At 48.0% G+C, this 27,843-nt stretch overlaps 1 protein-coding gene across 1 annotated transcript; it reads right to left on the bottom strand.

Annotated features, from left to right (window-relative positions):
* Pabpc1l (poly(A) binding protein cytoplasmic 1 like) lies at positions 1 to 27,843 on the bottom strand. The gene is made up of 14 exons (XM_052725488.1): positions 25,325 to 27,843; positions 23,090 to 23,283; positions 18,131 to 18,246; positions 16,224 to 16,363; positions 15,964 to 16,058; positions 13,236 to 13,373; positions 11,149 to 11,244; positions 7,376 to 7,624; positions 6,361 to 6,451; positions 5,674 to 5,790; positions 3,833 to 3,939; positions 2,832 to 2,925; positions 920 to 1,050; positions 1 to 570 (listed from the first exon to the last, which is right to left on the bottom strand). The coding sequence occupies exons 1-14, from the start codon at positions 25,515 to 25,517 to the stop codon at positions 502 to 504; spliced, it is 1,830 nt and encodes a 609-aa protein (XP_052581448.1). The 5' UTR covers positions 25,518 to 27,843; the 3' UTR covers positions 1 to 501.

Here is a 27,843-nt window from a genome sequence, read left to right as displayed (position 1 = left end):
TATACAAAGGAAAAAGATTAGCAATGGACTGTGTGTCCAGCCTTCATTACACATCTATAGCTCAAGAACAGAGAGGCCGATCAGGAAATAAGTTAGAGTTCACAGGACCTTAGAACCAAAAGCAGAAATGCTGTACTCGAGGGAGGGAGGGTTCCATTTTCAGTGGGGGAAGGGGAAAAAATGTTCCTAAAGTATGTAGGACACCCCGTCTTAAGAAGATGGACTGACTCACAGCAGACCAGGCCTTCAGATGAGCAGAGTGGAGCCAGGCAGTAAACCCTGAGGCCTGGCAGGGCCGCTGACATGGGAACACTCCAGCCTCTCTGTGTGTCTCCTATGACTCATTCAGCCTCACCAAACTCCTTCGTGCTTCAGACAAAGCCACCAGCACATCACAGTGAGTTCTTAAATGTCAGCCTCCGCTGGGATCTCTCCAGGGTCTTCTGAGAACAGCTCAGCTGTTCTGTCGTGGGTCCTCCCACCCCCAGCCACCCACTGTTTTCAGGTCCTGTTGCCTTCCACAGACTCCATTTCCTGGTGCACCCGCAACACAGCCAGCGCCTCTTCGATCTACGGGACACAAGAGAGAGGGGCTTAATGCAGCTGCCCCACGGGGCCTCACAAGAGCCATGACTTCACTTGCCTCGTGGACTCATGAGGGGCCCTCATCCTCGGCCGCTCCCAAGATCCCAGCCCCACTGCCACCTTCTCAAATAGAGGTACCAGTGCTGGACATGACTGTCCAGTCAGAACACAGCTGCTTGTGCTGGAGCTTCACTAGAGAGCTACACAGCGCTTGTCTGTGGAGGGACTGAAGTCGTGAACCCTCCACTAAGACGCAGCAGATTGATGTCAGCTGCCACAACCTGTCTAGGCCAGCCCTCGCTCTTTGCTGGGCTGCCTCCCAGTCTCCACCTGCCTTGGCATGGAGGGACTCTGGGGACTCCAGCAAAAACAGAAGCTCCAGGTTGTCCATCTCCAGCAGCATGCCTGTGATCTTGGCAGTCAGTGGGGCGCAGGTGTCGTGGATGAGGGAGTAGAGACGCTCCCCTGTGTAGAACAACCTTGTGGTGGCATCACGGCACACACCTGCCTCACAGCCCAGCGCCCAGGAGCGGTGGCATCACGGCACACACCTGCCTCACAGCCCAGCGCCCAGGAGCGGTGGCATCACGGCACACACCTGCCTCACAGCCCAGCGCCCAGGAGCGGTGGCATCCTGGAGTGGAGCAAGGAGGGTGTCTGGGATCTTGTCCTAGAACCTGTCACCCCGAGCTATGTCATTTAACCCTACTGGAAACTTCTCTGTCCACCTCTATAAAGCATAGCAAACCTGCCTTGGAGGACAATCTGAAGGGCCAAGTTGTTATTTGTAAAGAGATCTGCAGCAAGGTCAGCTGAGTTTCAAGACTCCATTTGTTCCTTTTGTGAGAAGTGGTTCTCAGAGGACACACTGGGATTCCAAACAGGAGGTAATGCTCAACTTGAGACTTTGAGTGTGGGAAGCAAACAGTGTAAGTTTACCTTCCACCACCAGGTACTTCCGGCAGTACAACCTAGTTTTGGGGTCCGCCCATCTTGACAACGCATGGAGGAACACTCCAGGATGGGGGTGCTTAAGTGGGAGCAGAAAGGCCTTCCCATAAAGAAGGGACATGTTGACAGACATGTCAGTTGAGCCTACATCAGGCATATGTAATTTTCTTGTGTGTTAGGGAGGGGCATGAAGTGACAGAACCTGGCGAGTAAGCTAGGGAAAGGATGGAGCAGTGGCAATGGCCTTCAGTGAAGGGGCCCCCGGTCTGCATGGTCAGGAAGTGAAGAGTGTGCTGACCAGAAACAAGCTGCTCCTTCATTCCAATATTAGTAACATCACATTCATGTACACGTGTGTGCGTGTGTGTGTGCGTGTGTGTGTGTGCACACGAGCACACGCACGTGCACAGTGATGTATGCACATGGAGGCCAGAGGAGGATATCAGGTGTCCTGCTCTATCACTATCCACCTTATTCCGAGGAGACAGTGTCTCTTACTGACCCTGAAGCTGCCTTTTCAGCTAGGCGGGTTGGCCAATAATTTCCTACCATCTTCCCTTCTCCATCCCCCAACTATGTGTGCCTGGAGTTACAGGCACACATAGCCAGGACCAGCTTTTTATATGGGTGCTGGGGATTCAAACTCAAGTTTGAATTACACAGGAAGCACTCTTACCTACTGAACCATCTCCCCAGTGCCTACTAGTGCCATTTTTTTTTTTTTTTTTTTTTTTTTTGGTTTTTTCAAGACAGGGTTTCTCTGTGTAGCTTTGCACCTTTTCTGGAACTCACTTGGTAGCCCAGGCTGGCCTCAAACTCACAGAGATCCACCTGCCCCTGCCTCCCGAGTGCTGGGATCAAAGGCGTATGCCACCACCGCCCGGCTTAGTGCCATCTTTTCTTGGAGCCTGTCAGAAACTCTAGGGCTGGAGAGGAACTGCACTTGGAGCTCAGAGTCCAGAGGGAACCACCTGTGTTTCCCCAGCACACAGTTATTTCCCACCTTCTGCAGAGGGCACCAGGAGACAGATGAAATTTGACCAGGGCTTCCCCTGGAAGAGGTGTGAAGACATGTAATGACCACCCTGGACCATTTCCCAGTAGAAACCCAAGGGCATTCTACTCTGCTTCTTGGCCCTGATCTCACATCCAGGTATCTCCCACCTAAAGTCAGAGTCAGATACCAAGCTGGAAAAAGTTCCCAAGTCTGTCCTCACTGGAGCTGTTCCTGGCAGGCTAGGCAGCTCTCAGCCCTCCTGCCTGCCTGCCCCAGTGTAGGAGAGTCAGCCACTCACCAATCATTTGTTTCTGCTCATGCAGGGGCGCGGCAGCCAGCATGGACACAGTCAGAGGTTGATGGCCAGGGACATACACAGCTGACTCCTGGACCTGCGCATGGTGCCAGGAACACATTCCTTAACCACACGGATGGGAAAGACCTCACACACTTACCCCATCAGGTGAACATAAACCTCCAGGAAAGGTTCTGGTAGAGGGAAGCAATGTCTGCACAGTCAGGTGGGACAGAGAATTCCTAACAAGGGCATGGACTAGAAGACAAAGTTATCCTCAAACGGAGATGTTGTGACCCAATGAAGGCCCTTCAAAAACACTGTCACATGAAAGCCACACTTCATTAATCACTTTGCACCCAATAAAGCATTTTTCTTGGCAAGCTTTACGAACACATGAGCAGTACACACACATCTCCATGGTGTATATGTTCGTGTGTGTTAAGATCTATATAGTCCAGGATAGCCTAGGTAACCTAGGCTGGCCTAGAATTCTTGCCTCTTCCTTCAGCCCTCTTACATCTTGCTAACTTTGGAAGTACTATTGTTATTTAAAGACTGTTTTTCATTTTGCAAGAAAGCATTCAAACAAGACATGTTAAAATTCTAGACATGTTTCAACAATGTTGAATTTGAAACCTTTGGTAGGGGGAGTAAGGAGATACATAGCCTTTTGTTTAATTATAATAAACATTTTTAGTCCTGTTTTGAAGCTTAATCTTATTCCTTCAGTACTCAGTATGTTCTTAGAATTCCTTCTCCTGATACTCACAGGAAGTTCAAATTCATTTTGATAATAACCTAGACAAAAAGTTTATAACCAGTAAATAAAATATGACCATGGTTCTTTTTCCTCTCTGCTAGTAGGAATGATCTTTGACTGATTGCACATAATTAGTAAATGAAATTTTATAAGCCAAGAAAAGCAAAGACCAGAGGGAAAACACTCTAGCCAAAGTTATGAGCCAGGATACCCAGGGCCCACAGTGAGCAGACAGCCTTACCCCATGGGCACTGTGTACAGCTGAAGATCCTCTATGTGTCAGGAGAGGCTGGCCTAGAATAGAGCGTCCCTCCCCTCCTGGTCCTGTAGTCTGAGTACCAATGTTGACTGTGGAAAAAAAAAAAAATAATAATAATAATAATAATAATAAGAATAAGAAGAAGAAGAAGAAGAAAGCTTTAAAGAGCCACTCAGAAAAAAATAGCAAATTTTGGTGGAGCAATAAAGAAATTGAGGCATTTGTGTACTATAGACAAGAATGTCAGGTATACAGCAACTATAGAAATTCAATATAAGGGTTCCTCAAAAAAATTAAAGAGTCAACACATCCAGCAATCTCAGTTCTGGATATATACTCAAAAGAATTGAAAGCAGGGTCTCAGGGAAATATCTGCAAATCCGTATTCACAGTAGCAGTATTCGTGTACAAGAGCTCCCAGGTGGAGCCATCTGTGTGTTCATCAACAGGTGAATGCGTAACCCAAATCTACATCTGCAGGAAACTGCAACATGCTAGAACATCACTGAATCTTGAGGACATTGTGCTAAGTGAAAGCTAGTCACAAAGGACTGATGGTCTGATTCCACTTACACGAAGTAACCATACTCCAGTTCATAAAGACAATGGCTTCTCAGCCTTTGGGCTAAGATCCACTGAAAATTCAAAGAGCCAAAAATTGAATGGTGGTTTTTCCAGGGGCTAGAAAGGATAAAATGAAGAGCTGTGGCTAGTGGGAAGCATGGTTTCACAAGCCAAAAAGTGTTAAAGATGATGATGGAAAATTCTGCAGTCCTTACTCCACAGTGCGAATGTACTAGTGCGAATGTACTGGATGCCGCTAAACTGTAGGCTTAAAAACAGTAAAGCTTGGAGCTGGAGAGATGGCTCAGCAGTTAAGAGCACTGCCTGCTCTTCCAGAGGACCTGGGTTCAATTCCCAGCATCCACATGGCAGTTCACACCTGTCTGTAACTCCTGTTCCAGGACTTCTGACATCCTCACACAGACATGAATGCAGGTAAAACATGAACATAAAAAAAATAAAAAGTAGTAAAACGCTCACTGTTCTTGCAGAGTACTGGGGTTCACTTCCAAGCACCCATATAGCAACATACAACTGACTGTAACTCTAGTTCCAGGGTATCCAGCACTCTCTTCTGACCTCTTTGGGTACTGCACTCATATGGTGCACATACGTTCATGGAGGTAAACACTTATGCACATAAAGTACAAATAAATCTTTAAAAAAGTAGTAAAGCCTGTCTTGAAAAACCAAAAAACCAAAAATAGTAAAGCAGTAAATTTTACATTGTGTGTATTTTACTGAGGTTGAAAAATGTAACAATGAGCATGTATGTTGAAGCCTGCAACAATATAAGACCAGGGACTTCATCTGGATCATTCATGCAGAATCCCCAAAGGACCCCCAGTGCTGAATGTAGGACCAGCACAGAGATGTGAGGATATTGGCCAACAGATACGCTTGTCCTCAAGGCACAGCAGCCTCAATCATTGCTGAGATTCAAGTCCCTCCCATTTGTGAACTCACCAATCCTCACCACAAAATGGGCCTACTATTTTTAAAGCTTCTAAAGACTATTTTAAAGATTCAGTCAGCAGAGATAGCAATCAGCAAGGGGCACGAAGTGACTCCCAGGGGCTGGATGCCAAGCTAACATTTCTGTTACAGCCAGCCTCCAAAGCTGGCCTGACTCACCAAGGAAGCAAGGTCACTATGGAGCCTGGTCTAAGCTCCCCTCCACTGCCAACCCCAGCGGTAAGACTGCCTCACCCGCTGACACCCTTCTATTCCGAATCTTGCCCTCGTTCACGGATACTCACCTACTCTCTGCGTGTGAGGCAGGTGACTGGAGGCCTGACTGGAACTGCTGAGGTGAAAACATGTGTGTTGCATCGTGCTTAGTGGTTGGACCACTGAGGCAGCTGGAGGGCAGGTGGCTTAGAGCAGAGAGAAAAACAGAGAGAAGTTTTGGGTGATAATCAAAGTAGCACACTGTGGCCTGGAGTTCCCAGGGCTGGCAAGGAACTGGAAATTCACAACAAAGAAAGGAGAGTCAGTTTACCTAGACCAAGAACTCTGGAGGAGGGTGTATAGAAATGTGCCATGACAAAACCAGCTCATGTCCCCCCAGGCCCTAAAATTCTGATCATTCACTTTCGTCCATGTGGAAGCTTGGATCTCAGAAGGCCATTCTTCAACAATTTAGCCAAAAGAGTTTCATTATTTTCTCTGTTCTACAAGAATTTTCAGCCCCAAATCAGAGTAGCCTCTGGAGATAACTGACAAGGGCCACACTGTGTGTCTTCGTCAGGGTTGCCATGGTGCCTGCCGCTTCATGAACGCTTCATTTGGTCCCCAGTTGGGAAGGGGTAACTGAGGCTCAGAGGAGGGAAGTAACTGACTCTGAGAAACGCAAAGCCAGGCTTGGCCCTGTAGCTATACACTGCCTCTTCTCTTGAGGCTCACACCCACAAGCTTGGCTGAAGGTAGAAGGCTGGACCACTTACACGAAGGTCCGTGTGGCTGGGCTGTCCACCTGGGGTCAGGTTGCATTGGAGTCATGGAGCCAGAACCATAGTATATAGCCTGTGCTGTGGACTGTGGGAGAAGAGGATCAAGGTGAGAGAGGCTTTGCATCTTCTCAGGACACCACTGCAAGAACCGCACTATCCCCTGACGGGGAAAGCTCAGGCCTCCAAAGCTAATATGAAGGCTCTCTTCTTCCATCTCAGGATGCCCTTATCCCTAAAGCCCTCAGAGCAAGATCACAGATTTATTTCAACCATTGCTCCTTACCCCAGCCCAGTAACCAGATAAAGTCCGTCACTTACTCCAGCTTGTACAAGCACAACCAGTTGCTAAAGGATGTTACCAAGCCAGTGGTCTTCAACATGCACATCCCTCTCCTGCTCTCAGTTCTATGATGTCATTCCTCTAGCCATGCTCCTCAGAACATGAACAGCCTGGTCATGCTAAGGTGCATGAGCATCTATCTGAGCTGGGAAAATGCTACAAGCACTATGGCTGTTTAAGAGAGCCAATGGATTCTGACATAACTGGAGAAGATAATGTATACAATAAAGTAATTGATGTTTCTATACTGTGTGTGTGTGTGTGTGTGTGTGTGTGTGTGTGTGTGTGTGTGTGTGTGTGTGTGTGTTTTGAGACAGGGGTTTCCCTGTATAGCCTTGACTGTCTTGGAACTTGCTCTGTAGACCAGGCTGGTCTTGAACTCACAGAGATCCACCTACCTCTGCCCCCTGAATGCTGGGATTAAAGGCGTGCACCATCACCGCCAACTTTAGGTACTTAATGTAAGACCTCTCAAACTCATTTAACCACAGAGTCCCTTCCACACAATATTCAGGAATCTCATGCTGATTGGAAAGCAGGATAGCATGCTATGCCCCTTTAAAGATGGGGCGAGTGAGGCTTCATGGGGCTGGATCAGCTTGCCCAAAGTGTTTTCAACAGAACCTGTACTTGTGAAGTTCCATCCCCCTGTGGGAACTGGAGGCCCACCTGGGATACAGCAGGCAGTAAGTAGCTGGTGGGCTGCTGGAAGGAGCTCAAGACCGGACGAGAGAGGGACTGCCTGTACTGGTTGGTCAAGATGGCCTTCCGCTCCTCCTTGCGCTGTGCCAGGGCCACATACAGAGGCTTAGTACCCACGATGCGCCCATTCATCTCCGTCACAGCCTTTGTTGCCTCTTCTGGAGAGGAAAAGCAGACAAAGCCAAACCCCTTGCTGTGGCTACTTTCTGTCATCACCTAAAAGCAAGACAAGACAAGGGTTGCTGGGCACAGGGAAGCAACACTCCTGGGATACACACTTCTCCCCTGGGACCACATCTGAAGAGGCCTAACTTAACATCAGTGCAGCCATGACAGGCTGCCGACTAACAGTACTGGGACTGGGCCTCACCATTACAATAAGCAGGAAAAGCCAAAAACTGTACCCTGATGGAGACCAATCAGAATTGAGACAAGCAAGTACTCAAGGCTCTAGAACATAAAGGACATATATATGTTGCCAATTTCCTTGCAGCCACGCCAGTACCAATCCCTGTTTGACAAAACTTCTGTTACCTCACTCCTGCCCAATCAGGAGTTCAAACCCCATCTGAATCTGGAATTCCCCTAGCGCCTCCATCCTTTACTCCTTAAAACCCCTGCCTGTTGGATCTCCCTGATCCAACCGCTGTGTCAGAACAGACCGGAAGCCCAAGCTTGAGCTTGCAAAAAGGCTCTTTGCTTTTGTGTATGAACTCGGACTCCTGACGGTTTCCAGGGGGCTCATGATGAGGGCATAGCACATCCATCACTGAGAAGATCCTGGGACATACTGTGACAGAGGGATGAAGCATGCACCCTGCACTTACGAGGCCTGCTGCATGCCACATACTTTGTGAGCCTCTGCGGCTCTCACACCCAGACTCCTGATTAGGGAGGCATCATGGCCTCCCTGTTACAGGAGAAAAAGGGTGACCCAAGAGGAACTTGTCCAAGGCCACCTACTTGGTGACTCAAACACAACCAGGACTCAAGACAGTCTAGCGATTCCTACCCTTCCTCAAGGTGTGAGGCCTGGCTCTTCAGAAGTTTGCAACAGATTTTCTCAGCGGCCCTTTTACAATAGTGTCATTATTTTGGAGTCACTGTAGACTTCCAGAAAAGCTTGAAGAGGAGTACAGATGGCAAGGTGTGGTGGTGCACACCTGTAACTCCAGCACTGAGGAGGTTGAGGCAAGAGGAGCACTATGAGTTCAAAGCCATCCTTACACAGTGACCCCTTGTCTTCTACTCAACAGCCCCCTACCTGGTAAAAAGAAAAAAAAAGAAAAGAAAAGAAAAAAACAGAGATTGCTGTGTGTCCCAGACCCAGTCGTCCCTCACAGCTCCTGACTTTGCTACTGTTGGCTTCTGTCAACCACAGGGCTACTGTTCCGACTTCAGGCTTGGCTCAGATTGCAGCTTTTGTTTCGCTTTGTTTTGTTTTTTGAGACAGGGTTTCTCTGTGTAACAGTTCTAGCGGTCCTGGAACTCTGCTCTGTAGACCAGGCTGGCCTCACAGAGATCCGCCTGCCTCTGCCTCCCGAGTACTGAGATTAAAGGTGTGCACCACCGCCACCACCACCACCACCACCACCACCACCACCACCACCACCACCACCACCACCCAGCAGATTGCAGCTTTTAAACTAATAATATTCATCACTTCCCAGATCAGAGGCACCTTACATTCTTAGCCCTTGTAGGCTGGAGGCACAAGAGCCCCTTTTAAGAACCTCTCCAGTAGAGTCCATTCTGTGACATAGGGCCTCTCCAACTGCCTCATCTCTGGGTTGTGGAACTGAAGCAAGGGGCATTGATAGAATTGTGCAAAAGGGTCTTTGTTTTCCTTCGGTACAGAGATGGGCAACAAAAAGTCAACACAGCAGTATCAGCATTGCCTGTGAAATCAAATATTTTTATGTCCTATTTAATGTTGATGATCTCAATGTGCTATTTATTCTCACTGCTTTTGTGATGGATCTTAGCTTAATACATTAACAACACAGCATGTAGCATTGTTGCTTTAATATTTTGATAATTAGATTTCAATACAACTGGCTTTCTGGTAATCTTATGAATTTTATCCTATGCAAAATATTCTTAGAAGAGAACCAAAAGCTCATCAGGACCAGATGCCATTGCATGCATACACATGTGTGTGTGCTCATGCACCTGTGCGTACTTGTGTGTGTGTGTGTTATGTGCACACTGAGGCTAAAGAAGGATGTTGGACATCCTGCTCTGTCACTCTCGACCTTATTCCTTTGAGACAGAGTCTCTCACTGTACCTGAAGCTAGGCTGGTAGGGAACAAGGCCCTGCCATCCTCCTGTCTCTACCCAACCTAGCACTGGGGTCACAAGCACATATGTGAGCAGAGTTAGTTTTCCATAGGTTATGGGTGTTTGAACTCAGGTTTTCATGTCTGCACAGTGCTCTTACCCACTGAGTCATTTCTCCAACCCAGGGACCAGAAGTCTCAATGCGAAAATATTGTCAAGAATTTCTGTCAACAGATAGATTTTACAAGGGGACACTCCAGTGGAATTTACTACGAACTTGGCAGTGGCTTATTCACAGTGGACAATGTATTCACCTTCATCCATTTAGTTCTTATCACACTTTGTATAAAGTAGAAAATATATATAATTAGATAAATCCGGGGCTGGAGAGATGGTCCAGCAGGTAAAAGCACTTGCTGCCAAGCCTGATGACTTGTTAGATCCCTCAGGTCCACACAGTGGAAGGAAGAAAACTGACTCCCACAGGTTGACCTCTGAACTCTGAGCATGTGTGTACATACACATACATAATAAAATGTAATAAAATTTTAAGGAAAAAAAAGAAAGTCAAATGTTCAGGTCATGCCCTCTGAATTCTACATGCATCTTGTCTGACCCAGATGAGAAGCCAGGGCTGGGAACCACACAGTCCATGCTGCACCTTCATCTTGAGAATGAGACACGGACTCTAAGCCTCCCGCACAGTCATGGAACTGCTGAATAGAATGGCCGTTTGTCACATCTTAGGTACTTCGCAGGATTGGGCACATCCCTAGTACTCAACAAATGGAGAAGAATGAGTAAAGAGTGATGAGTGGCAACCCAGCTGTCCCATTTTCCAGATGAGTAAACCGAGGCCTAGAAATAGGGTAAATTTCTGGAACCCTGGCTTATATGGTATCTATGGATGTTTGTTGAATAAATCATAGTTACAGTGTATCAAGTCCAGCTCTACAGCTAGAGCATACATTTAATTTCTTCCCACCCAATCCAGGCAAGGCTGCTGGTGGGTCTCCAAAGGTGTTAGCCAGACCAGAATGAGGAACTCAACCCAAAGTCCCTGGAAGCCAAGCGAGAGACTGGGGTTTGTGCAGGGGTGAGAAGCTGGGGTTTGTGCAGGGGTGAGAAGCTGGGGGTTGTGCAGAGGTGAGAAGCTGGGGTTTGTACAGGGGTGAGAAGCTGGGGTTTGTGCAGGGGTGAGAAGCTGGGGTTTGTACAGGGGTGAGAAGCTGGGGTTTGTACAGGGGTGAGAAGCTGGGGTTGCACAGGGGTGAGAAGCTGGGGTTGTGCAGGGGTGAGAAGCTGGGGTTGTGCAGGAGTGAGAAGTTGGGGGTTGCACAGGGGTGAGAAGCTGGTGATGGTGCAGGGGTGAGAAGTTGGGGATGGTGCAGGGGTGAGAAGCTGGGGCGTGGAGGGGCGAGATAGTGAAGGGCAGGGCAGGGAGTGCCGCAGTGCCCACCTTGGCACTGGTGATCACTCCGTAGGCAGAGAAAACTTCCTTCAACCTCTCGTCATTGATGGAGTCATCCAGGTTCTTCACGTAAAGGTTCACACCCTGAAAGAATGGATTCTGCTCAGTCCCCTTTGCCTCTCGTCCCAGACTGCCTGGGGTGGGGTCAGTGGCTGGCAGGGCCACAAGGGACATGCAGGGCCCAGCTTCCTGTAGCCAGTCAGCCTGCCTGTCCCCAGTTACCGCAGATCCCATAACCGTCTAAGGCCCGCAACCGCTCCCACACACCTGCCCAGATCCTAGCCTCCCATTTCACACATGGGGACCACGGAAGGAGGTCTCAGACCTACAGCAGGCTGAGTCTCCCAGGCCCAGAGCTCAGCCACACAGCTCTCCGGAAGGCTGCGTGGAACAGCTGTAGGCAGAACTCCTGACGGGCCAGTTCCGCTTTAGTCGCAGAGTATAGGATAGCTGCCCCTCTGCCATCTGCCTGCTTGACATATTATCTTACATGATGCAAGACACCACTCTAAGCCCTTTCATACATCAGCCCTAAGATACGGAAGCTTTAATCCCCGTCTTGGAGATGTCAAAATGGCAGCTCTCCTTTCTCTTGCCAGTCCTTTGTTATGTGAGCTTTGCTGTCCACTGCAGGTGTTTGCCAGCATCCCCTCCCCCCAAAGTGTGGAAAATGAAAGTTCTAGACATTCTCAAGTGTCCCTGCAGCGAGAAGAAAGCTGTCTCTCACTGAGAACTATTACATATGGATGCATGTACATGACTATGTATACATGCATACACACCATGTACATTCTCCATAAAATCTAAAACTTTCCTTAAAACATTTAGAGGGGTTCATCTCCAAAAATTTACATTGTACTGATCTACACTATTAATTTTAATTAGTTAACTTGTAGGGTTTGGTGGCTCATGACTGTAATCCTAGCACATGGGAGAGAGAGACAGGAGGATCATGGCCAGCCTGGTGAGTTTCAGGCCAACCAGAACTATATAGTGAGTCTCTGTCTCAAAAATGATAAGGGCTGGGGGGGTAATAGCACACGCCTTTAATCCCAGCATTCAGGAGGTAGAGCCAGGTGGATCTCTGTGAGTTCAAGGCCAGCCTGGTCTGCAAAGCAAGTTCCGGGACATCCAGAGCTGTTACACAAAGAAACTCCATCTCAAAAAAAAAAAAAAAAAAAAAAAAAAAAAAAAAAAAAATGCTCATGAGGGGGATGGAGAGATGACTCAGCAGCTAAGAGCACTTGTTGCTTTGCAGTGGACCTAGGTTCAGTTCCAAGAGCATGCATGATGGCTGACAATCATCTACAACTCAGGTTCCAAAGGATCCAATGCCCTCTTCTGACCTCCACAGGTAGCATGCATGCACACAATGACTTACATACACTCAGGCAAATACTCATACGCATAAATAAATCTTAAAAAAACAACAGTGGACTTAATAGAATTTTTTGTGTATGGGCATAAGCAGAGGCCAGAGGTTGACCCTGGGTGTCTTCCTCAATCACTCCTTGTTTTTTGAGACTTGGTCTCTTCACTGGGAGTTGAGGATCACCAGTTAGGCTAGCCTGGTGGGTCAGCAAGCGCCAGGGACCCACCTGTCTCTCCCAGCGCTTGTGGTAAGTTGTGTGCTGCTCTCCTCGGTTTTTATGTGGGTACTGGCGGTCAAACCTAAGTTCTCATGTTTGCGCAGCGAGCACTTTGCTGACTGAGCCACAAATCAATGTGACTTTAACAACTAAACAATATTCCACCTTCTGGATGTGACCTGTGTGGCCTAATTATTTTCAACCTAGAGTAGGATGTCCTCCAGAGGCATTTGGCAATATGTAGGTCATTCTCATTGTTCATCACTGGAGGATACAGTGGGTATTGGACACACAAAGGATTGTGCCAACCAAAGTTGACAGCATTCCCAACAGCCCTTTGTAGTGCAGTTATGTGCCACTTCTGTCACAGGCAGGTGTCGCCTGCCCTGAGCCATATTCTAGAAGTAAGGCGATTGTTGGAAGGAATCATATTCAGGGTACCCCCTCCCCAGCCCCTCCCTAGCCCCACCTCCGGCTTGCCCTCACCTGATAGCGGTTCTGCCTCTCCTGCTTCATCTGCTCAAACCTGCGCTTCAGCTCGCTCTGCCGCTCTGCCCGCTTCTGGGCCCGACCCACGTACAGCTGCTGCCCATTCACATCCTTTCCATTCATGTGGTCCACGGCCTGGAGAGCAGGAGTGCACATGGAGAACCATCCCTGTCTCCAGTCCCACCTTTTGGGCCAGAGGAGGTCACCTACAACTAGGCTGGCCTTTCTATCCGGGAATAATTAATACAAGGAAATGGCCTCTTACAGGACAGTCACTTTTTAAAGATATGGCACAAGACTCTGAAGTAAACTGTGGGTTTTAAATTCCTCATTATTTAAAAAGACAGAATAGAAGCCTGTGTGGTGACAACATGACTTTAAACCCTAGCATTCAGGAGACAGGGCAGAGGAATTCAGTGAACACAAAGCTAGTCTGTTCTCTGACAAGGCCAGCTAGGGCTACAAGCTGAGACTCTGTCAAAAAGAAAAGAAAAAAAAACAAACGAACAAACAAAAAACTCGGAATTAATGTTAAGTTTTCCATATTAAAAATTTTAAGTTTTTTTTTTTTTTTTTTTTTTTTTTTGGTTTTTCGAGACAGGGTTTCTCTGTGTAGCTTTGCGCCTTTCCTGGAACTCACTTGGTAGTCCAGGCTGGCCTCGAACTCACAGAGATCCGCCTGGCTCTGCCTCCCGAGTGCTGGGATTAAAGGCGTGTGCCACCACCGCCCGGCTAAAAATTTAAAGTTTTTTAAAGTGTGTGTAGGTGTGTATATTTGGGTGTAGGCATGAGTACTTGTGTGCAAGTACCCACAGAGGCCAGAAGAGGACATCAGATCCCCCAGAGCTGGAGTTACAGGGGGTTGTAAGACTCCTAATGGGTGTGCTGGGAACTAAATTTGGCTCTCTCTAGCCCCATATTTAAATACCAAATTTTAAATATTTAAATGCATATTACATTGAAAGAAGTCAGTCAGTAAAGGATACATACCGTCTAACTCTATCCAAGTAACATTCTGGAAAAGGCAGAACTATGAGGCCAGTAAAAAGCTCAGTGGGGGCCAGGGGGCTGGGGTATTGGAAGAGATGGCCCGAGCACAGGTTTAGAGGAGTGAAAATACTCTCTCATATGGTCATGCTGGATGCATACACTTTTACATTTGTCTGAACCCAGAGAGTGAACAATACCAAGAATGATCCCTAGTGTAAACTAGGGACCCTGGGTGACGATGGTGCATGTGCCAAGTAGATTCATCATGGTGACAGATGTGCCCCTCTGGTGGGGGATACCGGTAATGGGGGAGGCTGTGCATGGAAGAGGTGACAGGCACATGGACTGTGTATGCCATCCACCTAGTCTTGCTGTGAACTTTACATTGCCCTGGAAGGTCTATTACGAAACAAGCTAACCGTCTATTTTATTGCCACCAAACAGGGCTAATTTGAAGGAAGCAACAAACATCATTCTTCCAAAACAGCATGGCTGCCTAATCACCATCCTTCGTGTTAGAATTTACAGCGCAGGACAATTCTTTTTTCTAACCGTGAGAGCGTTCAGAAAGATTTTTAGAAACATTTGCACTTCAATCCTGATTTTTCTTATCTTTTAAAAAATATTTTTAAAAATTCTTTAAAGTTGGGCTGGAGAGATGGCTCAGCAGATAGGAGCACTGGTTGTTCTTCCAGAGGACCTGGGTTCTATTCCCAGCACCTACATGGCAGCTCACAGCTGTCTGTAACTCCAGTTCCAAGGGATCTGACCCCTTCATACCAATGCACATAAAATAAAGTTTAAAAAAAGTTTAAAACATTTTTTAAAGTTATTTTATTATTTTATGTGTATGAGTGTTTGCATTTGTGTCTGTGTACAGTACCCCTGGAGGCTAAAAGATGTCAGATTCCCCTGGAACTGGAGTTACAGATGATTGTGAGCTGCCATGTGGGTGCTGGGAATTGAACCTGGGTCTTTCATAAGAGCAACCGGTGCTCTTAACCACTGTGCCATCTCTCAACCACTTCAATCTTTTTTTTCAAACATTAAAAATTTTTGTTAATGTATGTGTATGGTGCATATCTGTGTGTGAGTGTGCCACCTGTGGGCAAGTGTTCCAGAGGACCACAAGAGGGCATCAGATCCCTGGAACTGGAGTTACAGTCAGTTGTAAGCTGCCTGATGTAGGTGCTGGGAATTGAGGATCTCTGGAAAAGCAGCAAGTGTTCTTAGCTGGGCTACCTCTCCAGCCCCAAGCTTTTTCTTCTCTTAAACACCCCACATCTATTAGATGGTGTAAAATCCTGCATCTTCTGCCAGAACACAGAGGAACCAAGCAGGTTCTTTCTGTAATCCACATGGAGAACAGAATTCCCATTTGTTTATCCACAGAAAGCAGCAGAAGTCAGACCCAAGTGCACACTGACTCAGTGTTTAGGATTTTCACCAGTGTGGGGAGAAATATTTGAGGGGGAAGAGGCTTCTTAAGAGGTCAGTTATTAGTAAACATTTATACATAGTGAGGACTTTTGCTTCCCCGCCTAAATGTTCCATTCTTTGAACTTCTAGGCTTAGAAGCCAACAAGAAAAGATAATGATAGACCCTTTGATCCTTGCATCCTGGGCTGGGGAGGGTGCTTTCTTGCCCTCCACTTGCAGGCCCACTCCTGATCTTCTGGCTTCCCAGTCCTGGCTTTGTGCCTCTTTAGTGGAGCAGGACCGTGGAGGCACCTACCTTCTGGGCTTCCTCATGCTTCTCAAAATTGACAAAGCCGAAGCCCCGGGACTGGCCATTACTGTCTCTCATCACTTTCACACTCTGCATCTTTCCTAGGAAGGACCAAACTGGCTTAGCAGGGAGTTGGGGAAAAGCCAGCATGTTCCCTTCCTTCCTCTAAGTCCCCAAGAAATCCCAGGGAAGCCCTCCTCCCACCAGACCTAGGCCTGGAAGAAGAACAATAGTGTCCCCCCTTTTCCTTTGGGGAGCATGCCCACCAAACTGGGAGAAGAGGTCCTGGAGGCCCTGCTCATCCATGTCCACATGCAGGTTCTTCACGTAGATGTTGGTGAACCCCAGGGCCCGAGCGCCCAGCTCTGCCTCCCGCTTCTGTCGAGACTTGAAGTGGCCTACAAAACTGTGGACACAACAGAGTAGAAGCCACACGATTCATCATCCCTCCATCCCAGTCTGGGCTCACCTGGCAACTCTGGGTCACTTGGACCGATTGCTATCCTTCAGTTTCCTGTCTGTTGTTGGGAACCCTAGCAGGGTCATACTCCATGGACTGAACGTGTCCAGAGCCCAGCTGTTTTCAATAGGCAAGAAGCTGTATTCCAGAGCGCCACCTTGCATGAGATTACAAGAGCTTCAACCTAGTGGCAATTGCACACAAAATAAACGCTCCAGACTGGGTAGCTGAGAGCACAGGAAAGAAGAGCATGGCTTTGGAATCGGGCTCAAGCCTGGAACCTCACTGCAATTACCTGGTTGTGTGATCTAAGCAAGTTACTGAACCTCTCTGAGCCTCAGGGTTCATTTCTGTAAATCTGGGGTCCAACTCCCACTATTGGGCTTTGCTTATTCATTTAACAAGCACGGAGAGTACCAGAGATGCAAGGGTGAGCCAATCAGACATGGTCAGTGCTTGGGTCACTGGTGATGGAGGGGAGATAGACTTACATCATTTAAATAGGACATTCATTTTAAAATCTGGAGTTTCTGAGCTGGGGATATAACTTGGTGGTAGAGTGCTTGTCTAGCATGTGTGAGCACCTAGTTCAATTCCAAGCATAGCTAAAAAGGAGAGGAAAAATCTAGAAGTGTTCAAGTTCACATAAACACATCTAAGAATCATTTTTCAGAGAAAGAGAGAGAGAGAGAGAGAGAGAGAGAGAGAACATAAGAAACTTGCTATATTGCCCAGAATTCCCTGGAACTTCTGAACCCAAGTAATCCTCCTGCTTCAGCCTCCCAGGTAGCTGGGACTACAGGCACTTGACTGAAAAGAATCCTCGATTAACAAATGCCTGGCATAAGGAAGGCAGGTGGTGTGGAGCACATGTGTTATGAGGAAGTTGGAGCAGACACCAAGAGTTGAACACCAAGCGTCAGAGGTCAATAAGGAGAAGTGGTTGCTAATAACATTGGAGAATCCAGGAAATCGCAGAACAAAACAATAAGATCAGTACACAGGACCCTCCCCAGAGAAACTCCAGGTCAGATAACCCAGTGCCTCTGGCAACCCAAAGTTGCCTCTCCAGTCAGGGCCAGCGGCTCACACATGTAATTTTAGTACTTAGATGGCAGAGACAGGAGGATAGTGAGTTCGAGATCATCTCCACCTATACAGTATGAGGCCCCTGTCTCAAAAACAAAACACAAAAACAACAAAAAGAGCTGCCTTCCCTCCACAACACTGACCATGTGGCTGGGCCAGCAGATGGGCAGATTCCAAATATGGAAAGGAGCAGCCCAAGGCAGCTTCTCTCCGGATCTGCAGCACAATTTTCCCATCTGGGAAGTGGGATGATAGCAAACTTGGGCAGGCCTGCTGCTGCACCTGCCTTCCCGTCTGCCCCCAGACCCCATGGAACAGCACACAAGATAGAGGAAAGAAACTGCAGCCATACTGAGACACTGAAAAACAGATGCAATCGTCAAGCCCATCCATGATTTGGTCCTCAGCTGTTCCCTCTAGAATTCTCATCCTTTGATGTCTACCAACTCCAATTTTACACAAGGAAAGAGTCCCTGAGAGGTTCAGCCACTCACCTGAGGTTATACTCCAAGGAAGAGCTCTGCCCAGCACCTTGTGCCCATTAGACAGTCTCAGAAGCAACATTCCTGATTCCACAGTTTTGCCCCTTCAGCCGCTACCCTCCCCCCAGGGCCGAGAACTCACACTTTTCGGTCATTCAGCAACATGCCGTTCATGGTGTTGATGGCCTTCTGGGCAGCCTCATGGGTCTCAAAATGCACAAAGCCGAAGCCCCGTGATCCATGTTCATTATACACTACCTGGGTCACAGGGAGGAAGGACAGAGACCACCCAACAGGGACTTCAGGGAGAAGAGAAGGACAAAGGGGTAATGACCTGTACATGAATTGTTCATTGGTGAGTGTAAAAGACAGTTATGTAGGGGGAGCTTAGAGATAGCCTTTGCTAACAGGTACTAGACCTTGGGCTTCATCTGGGGCGGGGGGAGAACGAGACTTAATCTCATAACAGCCCCAGTTTAGAATTGGAGAATGGACATTTAGAGAGACAAATCCACTTGCTTGAGGTGACAGCGTAAGGAGGGGTGGACTTGGGATTTCAAACCCCCTGACTCTGAGAGCAAACTGGAGATACTGTGACCATCCCAGGGCAGGCTAGCTGTAGAAGCTGTATACAGTTGCCCTGGTCTACTGCATGTGCGAGGCTGAAGAGAATGTGGTGGCTTACAAGGCTGACAGTCATTTGAAAGAGAGAACTAAGGCGCAGGCAGAAATCAAGTCTATTTGGATCAACGTGGGATGTACGAATAGAAAGTTTTGAAACACACGTGCGCGCACGCATGCACACACACACACACACACACACACACATACACACATACACACACACACACACACACACACACACACCTCTGTTTTAGGGGGCTTTTGTTTGTTTAGGAGATTTTTGAGATAGGCTCTTGCTCTGTAGCCCAGGCTGGCTTCAAACTTGCAATTCTCCTACCTCAATTTCACAAGAGCTAGATTATAAGTGTGTGCAACTGTACACACCTCACAAAACTATTGGCAGGGATTGTTCCTGGGGACCAGAGCCAGAAAGGACAGAGCTCTATTTCTTAGCTCCTTCTCGTCTATATTGCTTTTTCTTTTCTTTCTTTCTTTCTTTCTTTCTTTCTTTCTTTCTTTCTTTCTTTCCTTTCTTTTCTTTTCTTTTTCTTTTTCTTTTCTTTTTATTTTTGGTCAGGGAGGGAATTTTTGAGACAAGGTTTCTCTGTGTAACAGCCCTAGCTGGGGTTTGTAGACCAGGCTGACCTTTAACTCACAGAGATCCACCTGCCTCTTCCTTTCAAGTGCTGGGATTAAAGGCGTGCACCACCATGCCTTGCCCTATATTGTCTGACTTTTACCACTTCCTATACTATTCCAAGAACAAACTCACCTCAATGTTGTAACAGAACATTCCATGTCTGTTCTGTAATACAGAACAAAAAAATACCTAGAGTTCAGATGGTTCTCAGTTCTTGGGTCAAGGTCTTAGGCCCAGGTTCTTTTTCCTTTTTTTTTTTCCCTTTCTTTCTTTCTTTTTTTTTTTTTCTTTTTTTTGGTTTTTCGAGACAGGGTTTCTCTGTGTAGTTTTGGTGCCTGTCCTGGAACTCACTCTATAGATCAGGCTGGCCTCGAACTCACAGAGATCCGCCTGGTTCTGCCTCCCGAGTGCTGGGATTAAAGGCGGGAGCCACCACCACCCGGTATTAGGCCCAATTTCTGAGGTCTCCATGACCCCAGTTTCACAGAACCACCACATAGCTCAGCTCAGTGACACTGTCCACCCTCCACCCCCATGCAAATTGCTAGGGTGCTCTTCCTAAAACTGTGATTAGGTCCCTTTAACCTTCAATGGCTTCAACCATGCAGAGAAGTCTGTCAGCTTGGTAGGTTGAGGCTCCTCTGATGGGCCATGCACAACAAATCCTACATCCAAACCACTTCTTGTGCAGTTGGGGAGATGGTCCCGGGGCTATGAGTACTTGCTGCCCTTCCAGAGGACCTGGGTTTAATTCCATATTGGAGAGCTCGCAACTGCAACTCCAGTTCCAAGGGATCCACCGCCCTCTTCTGGCCTCCAAGGGTACTGCCTGCACATAGTGCCCATACAGGCAAGCAGGTACAAACACATATACATAAATACAATCCTCAATCTCATACCCGTCACACACTTCTCTATCTCTTTTCCCCCAAGCAGGATCTTTTCACTTTTAGTTCAAGGTCAACCCTTTCATACTTAGCCATGTTGACGGTCCCCATCTCTGCCACTCTGGATCCATCACTAGCTAAAGATATGTACTTATCTTGTTACATGTTCCAGACAATTCTTAACTTTTGAGACCCAGTGGGAAAATTAGAATAGATGACTGGTCCAAAGTCAACCACTCAGTAGCAATTTCATAATTATTGCATGGTCCTTTAGGTGTTTCATGGCCCAGGTACCTTTCCATAGGCTGCACATAACTCCCCACAGTCCTAGGAGGGGAGTTCTACCACTGCCCCTTTTCGAGGAAGCCAGTGTAGGTGCAGGGTACCCAGTCAGGAAGTGAAAGCACTTGAACTCAGGACATTTGGCCTCCAGAGTTCTCTTTCCGGCTCAATACATTATGTTGCCTTGTTGCTATGCAGCTGGTGTTTGCATAGAGGTGGCCTGACTCAGATCATGTGTTCTTCCCATGGTGCCACTGAACTCTTTCCTGATTGGCCTAATGGCTCCCTCCTTTCTGGGCCCGTGACTCCTTGAGAACTTCATTCTTCCCTCTGAGCCCAATTTCCAGTTATTCCTACCAATTCCAGCCAAGCTCCCTGGAGTGGAGGTAGGGACCTCATTGTAAGCCTTATTCCTGACCAAGCCCACGGCAGGGCTTCCTGAGGCCTACAAGGCTTTGCCTGTGTCACACAAAGCTTGCCATCCAGTCTTTAGTGGCCCAGAGGACTCAAGGCCTGAAGAAGGGATGAAGACATCTTTCCCCCTGCTCAATTTACTACAGTTAATCTGATAAGTTTGAACCCACCAGTTCAAACTGACTCTAAAGCCAGGCACAGCAGTGCCCAGCAGTAATCCCAACACTTCAGGAGACTGCGAGGCAGGAGGACTGCTTTGAGTTTGAGGGTAGCTGAACTACATAGCCATAGTAACTCAAGGCCAGCCAGGACTATGTAAGACCTTGTCTCAAAAAACAAAACAACAGAAAAGCACCAGGCAGTGGTGGCACATTAATCTCAGCACTTGGGAGGCAGAGGCAGGCAGATCTCTGAGTCTGAGGCCAGCCTGGTCTACAGAGTGAGTTCCAGGACACCCAGGGCTACACAGAGAAACCCTTCCTCAAAACAAAATAAACAACCCCGAAAAACAAACAACAACAAAAACCAAACAACCCACAAAATCAAACCCAAAGCTTTTAATGTTAACCCCCATCCATGTACTACACTAAACGGCAGACAAGCCATCTTACTGCTCCAAACCTCTGTGGCCTCAAACAAAACTCTGGAATCTTCCGGGGGACACCTTGAGGGGTGGCAGGGAGGAATCCAGAGAGGCTATAGAGGCAGACATCCAGGCACACAGAAAGAGAAGCTTCTGACAGTATGTAAGAACTTAGCTCATACTTAAGCTTCCTTAAGCTTCCTCCTCCCACTGGTTGTCAAAGCAAGGAGCTGCCCTGGCTCTCTCAGTACAGTACACACCTCAGGGGTCAGTCTATTCCTTTGAGTGGCAGACAGGCCCTATTCACAGGGAAGGGGGAAGAGCTCAACTGAGAGCCTAGGGACTGCAGCTGGCTCACGGCAGTGTTCAGGAAAGGCTCAAACCCAGAGATCCTGATACCTCTGCCTTTGCCCTTCCAGAGACCTCTGGGGACCTAATCGGCCATCCTCAATAACATCTAGGGCACAACACCCAGGCTTTAACCCTATACTCAGCACATACTGACCTGCTGTTAAGCCTCTGGTCCTGAAAAGTCTCATATATAAGGTTAGAGAACTAATCAGAACTCTTCACAAACCATAAACCATCCAGTACTTATTGCACATCATGATGGGGGGACATCCAGTGTGCTCAGGGATGCGGGAAACTGAACACAAAGAAAGACTCTGAGACACAGCAGTGACTAGAAATAATAATGCCACTTAGATGGACTTCATGTTCTAATATAAGAAACATCTTAAAAACAAGATGTGGGGGCTGGAGAGATGGCTCAGTGGTTAAGAGCACCGACTGCTCTTCCAGAGGTCCTGAGTTCAATTCCCAGCAACCACATGGTGGCTCACAACCATCTGTAATGAGATCTGGTGCCCTCTTCTGGCCTGCAGGGACACATGCAGGCAGAATACTGTATACATAATAAATAAATAAATCTTTAAAAAAAAAAAACAAGATGTGGTGGGGACTGGGCACGACACTCAGTGGTAGAGTGGGTTCTGTCTCCAGCAGCAAGGGAAAACCAGAAGCAAGATGCTGATTGCTACAGTGTCCCTATTGAATAACTTTATCATAACCAGACACTTAATTCTGTTTTGTAGGTGTTAACTACCCCCTCACTTGAATGTGGATTGGTCGGGGACTGCCTTTGGTCTATAGAGAACAGTGGGAGTAAAGGGGTCCCGATTCTGAGTTGAAATTATAGATAGCCTAGTGAATTTCTACTCCCAGTCGTCTGAGACCTGGCACAGCTGTGAGAAAGACCTGGGATAGCCTGCAGGAGCATGGAAGACCACAGAGAAAATCCCAGATGTTTCAACTGACAGCCAGCCTAAACCCACACGGGCCTCCTGAGAGTTTCCGCCAGGCTCAGGTAGCATGGGAGGGAACCCAGACAAGACCAGAAATGCTGTCTAATTGAGCTCAACCCAAATCACCAACTCCGAATTATAAACTAAATAAACAGTGGTGTTGAAAGCCATGAGCTCGGGTGATTATCCCACGAGCGGGCTATTGGGTGCAGGAGCGTCCTCTAGTGGTTTTAAGAAGATACAACCATGAATAGCTACTGGCCAAGTGCCTGCTGTACCCTAAGCTTGTGAAGTAAGGTGCTGGTTGATACCCCTCTACCACAGAGGTATCTGATACCAACTGACTCTCCTAGAGGGGCACACCCACCTTAGAAGAGAGAATGCTCCCGAAGGTGGAGAAGGTGTCATAGAGAGCCTTGTTGTCAATAGAATTCTCCAAGTTTTTGATAAAGATGTTGCCCATACCAGACTTGCGAAGCCCTGGGTCTCGGTGGGACCACATGATACGGATGGGCTGGCCTTTGATCATCTCAAAGTTCATTGTGTCCAGTGCCCGTTCCGCTGGCGGGGGAGGCAAGGAGAGAAAGGGGCAAGTTAGGTGACATTTGTGACCCTGAGTTTCCACTGTGCTCTCTAGGATCGAGGAAAGGAAAGCCATAATCTGGGTCTCACTTGAGATATGAGCCTGGAGACTTGGGTGGATTAAAGCTGAAGGGGATGATTGTACATGGTACTCCTTGGACGTTCCAGAAAGATCAACTCTTAGCAAGTAGCATGGATCCCCATCTTACAGATGGGGAGACTGAAGCTTGGGAAGGCAGAGCCAGGCTAGTCTAGCCAAGAATATTGCATGGATGAGCATGTAAAGGAAGGGGATGTGAACTGCACCCTCCTCACCAGTCCCTCATCCCCACCTGTGAAGTGAGGAGATGATGGTGGTACCTTCCTCCCCATGCCTAACTGAAGCGATGCCACCAACTGCCCAGCAGTCAGGCAGATTGGGAAGCAAAGCGTGCAACAAATGGTACTTGGGTTTTGTACCACACGGGGACTAGGTGTTTGGTAAACGGCAGCGTGTCAAGCCACCTCTGTCCACCATCCTTCTACTTGGACAGGCTATGCCTTGCAGATAATGTGCTGCCTGCTTCAGAGACCCTGCTAGCTTCAGAGGCACAGAAAAGACCGAGGGAATGCAGTGGAGTAAGAACAGAAATCTAGGGGCTGGAGAGATGGCTCAGAGGTTAAGAGCACTGACTGTTCTTCCAGAGGTCCTGGGTTCGATTCCCAGCAACCACATGGTGGCTCACAACCATCTGTAATGAGATCTGGTGCCCTCTTCTGACCTGCAGTTACATATGCTGTATACGTAATAAATAAATAAATCTTAAAAAAAAAAAAAAAGAGAGAGAGAGAACAGAAGTCTATACTTTTCATCCAGTGCTAGCATACCCAGTCAGGAACAAAACTACAGTTCAGACCTCCCATCTATGGACTGGCCCAGATGGTCAGGTCCTGTTTCACTCATGAGCCTTGCAGAGAGGCAAGAGGAGGCAGAAATGGAGTGTAGTAGAGGGAGAGAGCATCCTGGACTCTGGGAACCTTTCAGCTCACCCAGGAGGCCTGAACTAAGGGGTCTTTCTTCCTTTTGAGACATGTCTCAAAATGTAGCGAAGGCTGGCCTCAAATTCATGTTCCTGCCATGGCTTCTCCAGTAGTCCAGGGAGGCCAATTCTTGGTTACATTTCTGGAGTGGTTCATAGGCTGTCACTTAAGAGTACGTCCAGTGTCCCAAATGGTCCTTCACACTCCGGTCCCCATTCTTCATGCTACTGAGGAACAAGCCTTGGTCCTACCAAGGTTGGTCCTGCCAAGTGACATAGCCCCAGCAAAACCCATGGCTCTTAACCCTTGCCCTCCATTCTCTGCAGAAGCCCAGACATGCTCAGCTGACAGTTACTAGCCAATCCTTTCACCCTGACAGTGGCCAACAAAGACAAGAGGAGGCAGCTTTTCCGGAATCAAAAAGGTGAGGCACCTGGTGTAGACCCCATGTCAGACTACACTGGAGGGCAGGAAACCCAAGGCTTTCCCATTCTCCACCTGCAAGGCGTTGGCCAGCTTCCTCCCAGGTGCTCTCAATCTCTTCTATAACCACTCTTGAAGGAAGGCAGAACTCCAGTTTTCCTTCTACTCAGGCAACTGAGCTCAGAATGGTTGAGCCACTTGCCCAGTGTCACACAGATCCCGGGCTCCTAATCCAGGTCTACTCAACACAAAAGCCACCCAGCAACAAGGAATACACCCAGCAGCAATTGTCAATTCTCCGAATGCCTGCCTTCCAACTTCTGGGTCTCAGTTTCCCTGCTGTTATATGGAAGAGGGAAACACAGGCTGCCTCATCTTCCCTGGCTAGGATCTGCAATACTAAATACCCACAATTAGTTACAGGCCCATTTCTACCTGAAAGACAGAAAATTACTATTTCTTAGCTAATAGAAGTTCATTTGAAATAAAATTTTCCAGTTTGGGATGGTAGTTTTCAAAAGGGCATATTTCGCCCAAGGATGTTAAAGGCAAGGTTTTACTCTCCTCTGGGGCTTACCATCAGCAGGCTGCTGGAAGTTGATGTAGGCATAGCCCAGCGAGCGCCGGGTGGCCACGTCCCGACACACGCGAATGGACAGAATACTGCCGATGGGGGAGAACATCTCGTAGAGCATCGCTTCAGTCACGTCGGGGTGCAGATCGCCCACATAGAGCGAGGAGAGTGCGCAGCTCTGGCTACCGGGGTCCATGGTTGTGCAGGGAACCCAGAAGTGGGTCACCAAGCAGCCCCAGCTCGCAGGGTACTGGGCCTGGCAAACGTGATGGTGGCCGCTGCAGGGCTCTGCCAATCGTCCCGCCTGCCTCCGTCAACCTCTTGCCTTTACCAGGCCTGTAAGCCAATCCCAGCGCCCAGCCCCACCCACCTGGGAGTCCTCAGGCTGGGAAAGGCGCAGGTGGCCGGCATCTCCCACCTTGCCTAGGGGCAAGACCACAGGTCAGCAAGGCCTGGGGCAGGGCCACCAAGATGAGTCGTGGGTGGAGTCGTTTAGAAGAGGCAGAGTGCCGGTTTGAACCCAGGTCATTCATTTTCTCTCTATATAAAATGGGGATGACTCCCTCTTGGGAACCATTAAAGGAGACTTCTTTTGTGGTTTCAGTACAAACCAGAGAATTCTATGGAAATACTCTGTTCCAAGGTTTTGTAGAGTTTGAGACTGGGGGATGGTTCAGTGGGTAAAGTACTTCTATGCAAGCATGAGGACCCAGGGTCAAATCCCCAATGTCCAAGTAAAAGCTATCAAGTACAGTGGCAATGGGCACCTGTGACTGCAGCCCTGAGGAGATGGAGACAGGTGGATCCCTGGCCTTGCTGGCCAGCCAGTCTAGCCAAAACAACCAGATTCAGGCTCAGTATAAGACTATCTCAAAAACAGGTAGTGAGCTATGGACACCTCCGACCTCCACACCTGCACACCCAGTCACCCGCACACCCAAGCAGGTGCATACAAACAATTTTATCTTGTCTCCAGAAAAGCCTTCTCTCAGAACACCCTGGTCCAGGGAGACCTGGGCATTGAGGGTACAGAACGAACAGTTCTGTGTCAGGGGACTGAAGATTGCATGTGACAGTTTGGAGCCTGTGGTCTGTTACATAGGAAACCACAAGGAGAGCTGCTTCTGTGTTATATATTAACTGTGCATATCTTATATATTGACTGTATTTGAACATATACAATTATATATTTATATACTATATAGATTTAACTGTGTTATATATTTCCAAAGCTGCTCTTTTCTCTGCCTGTCCAGCTCCCACCAGTTCCCCCCGTCCCGTTGGGCCCTCTACAGTCAAGCCTCTGAAGACAGCTGAAGGGCGAGTTTCATCCACATTACTCTGAACTCGGCCCCCTGGCTACTCCTCCCCTTCCTCTCTCTAGCCACTTGGCATCTGTGTTCATTGTACTGCTGTAGCTACCATTTCTGGCTGGTGACCTTAGCTGGCCCATCATCTTGCTTGTACCAGGGGTTTACAGGTATGGGTGGCATCCCTTCCAGTACCTTTTCCAGTTTGACTGTTGGTTCAATTATTAGGGGAGACTCAGTGGCTCAAAAGATCTCAGCACAGCCTGCATGGCACTGGTGATGGGGTTGGCAGACACCACGTGGTGCGGTTGTAAGTGTGTGTGCTGCCTTTGCAGCGCTGGATGCTGGCTCACCCTCTCAGGAGGTTAGGCCACGAGGCCTTCAACTCCACCCTTAGCTGGGTAAGTTGCTTCTACTGTCACTGATGTGGCCGGCGGCAGCTTCCAGCTGTGGTGATGCTTTGTCTGCGGCTCTAAGAGCTGCACCAGTGCTGTACCTACATGTCCGTTCCTTTGCATGACTAGGGCCAGGATCCTATTGGGACCTAGTAGTAGATCAGACCTAAAAGTTTTTTAGGTCTTTCTGTGAAAAATTCCACATGGAATCTCTCCCCCCCCTTTTTTGCCTTTAAAAATCAAGTTCTGCTGGGCGGTGGTGGTGCATGCCTTTAATCCCAGCACTCGGGAGGCAGAGGCAGGCAGATCTCTGTGAGTTCCAGGTCAGCCTGGGCTACAGAGTGAGATCCAGGAAAGGCTCCAAAGCTACACAGAGAAACCCTGTCTCAAAAAAAAAAATTTTTTTTTCAGGTTCTAAGGATAAGAAGGTAGGGTATAAAAATACCAGTTGCAGAGGACCCAGGTTCAGTTCCAGCACCCACATGGTAGCTCAAAACCATCTGTACCTGCAGTTCCAGGGGGCACTGATGCCTTTTTCTGGTCTCTAGGGTCACTGCTCATGGTGTACATACATGTATGAAGGCAAAACTGTCATACACTTGAAATAAAAATAAGCAAGTCTTTTTTTTTTTTAAATCTAGAACCCACACAGCCTTTTAAAAAATCATTTACTTCTTTATTTTATGTGCATTGGTGTGAAGATGTCAGATCCCAGGGAACTGGAGTTACAGACAGTTGTGAACTGCCATGTAGGTGCTGGGAATTGAACCCAGGTCCTCTGCAAGAGCAGCCAGTGCTCTTAACCGCCGAGCTGTCT

The sequence above is a fragment of the Peromyscus californicus genome, unplaced genomic scaffold, assembly GCF_007827085.1.
Source record: "Peromyscus californicus insignis strain IS unplaced genomic scaffold, ASM782708v3 Scaffold_7__1_contigs__length_154581171, whole genome shotgun sequence".
Taxonomy (NCBI): domain Eukaryota; kingdom Metazoa; phylum Chordata; class Mammalia; order Rodentia; family Cricetidae; genus Peromyscus; species Peromyscus californicus.
Note: the sequence above shows the minus strand (reverse complement) of the source record. Positions and strands in the feature narration are given on the sequence as shown.

What these genes read in the sequence shown, in the direction of transcription:
- Pabpc1l (XM_052725488.1), bottom strand. Translation starts at nt 25,517, where the DNA reads ATGGACCCCGGTAGCCAGAGCTGCGCACTCTCCTCGCTCTATGTGGGC. An exon ending in GAGTGATCACCAGTGCCAAG is followed by an intron (nt 7,625 to 11,148) that starts GTGGGCACTGCG and finishes TCTTGCTTTTAG; the next exon opens with GTGATGACAGAAAGTAGCCA. An exon ending in TACTGCCTGCTGTATCCCAG is followed by an intron (nt 6,452 to 7,375) that starts GTGGGCCTCCAG and finishes CTTCTCCCACAG; the next exon opens with TCCACAGCACAGGCTATATA.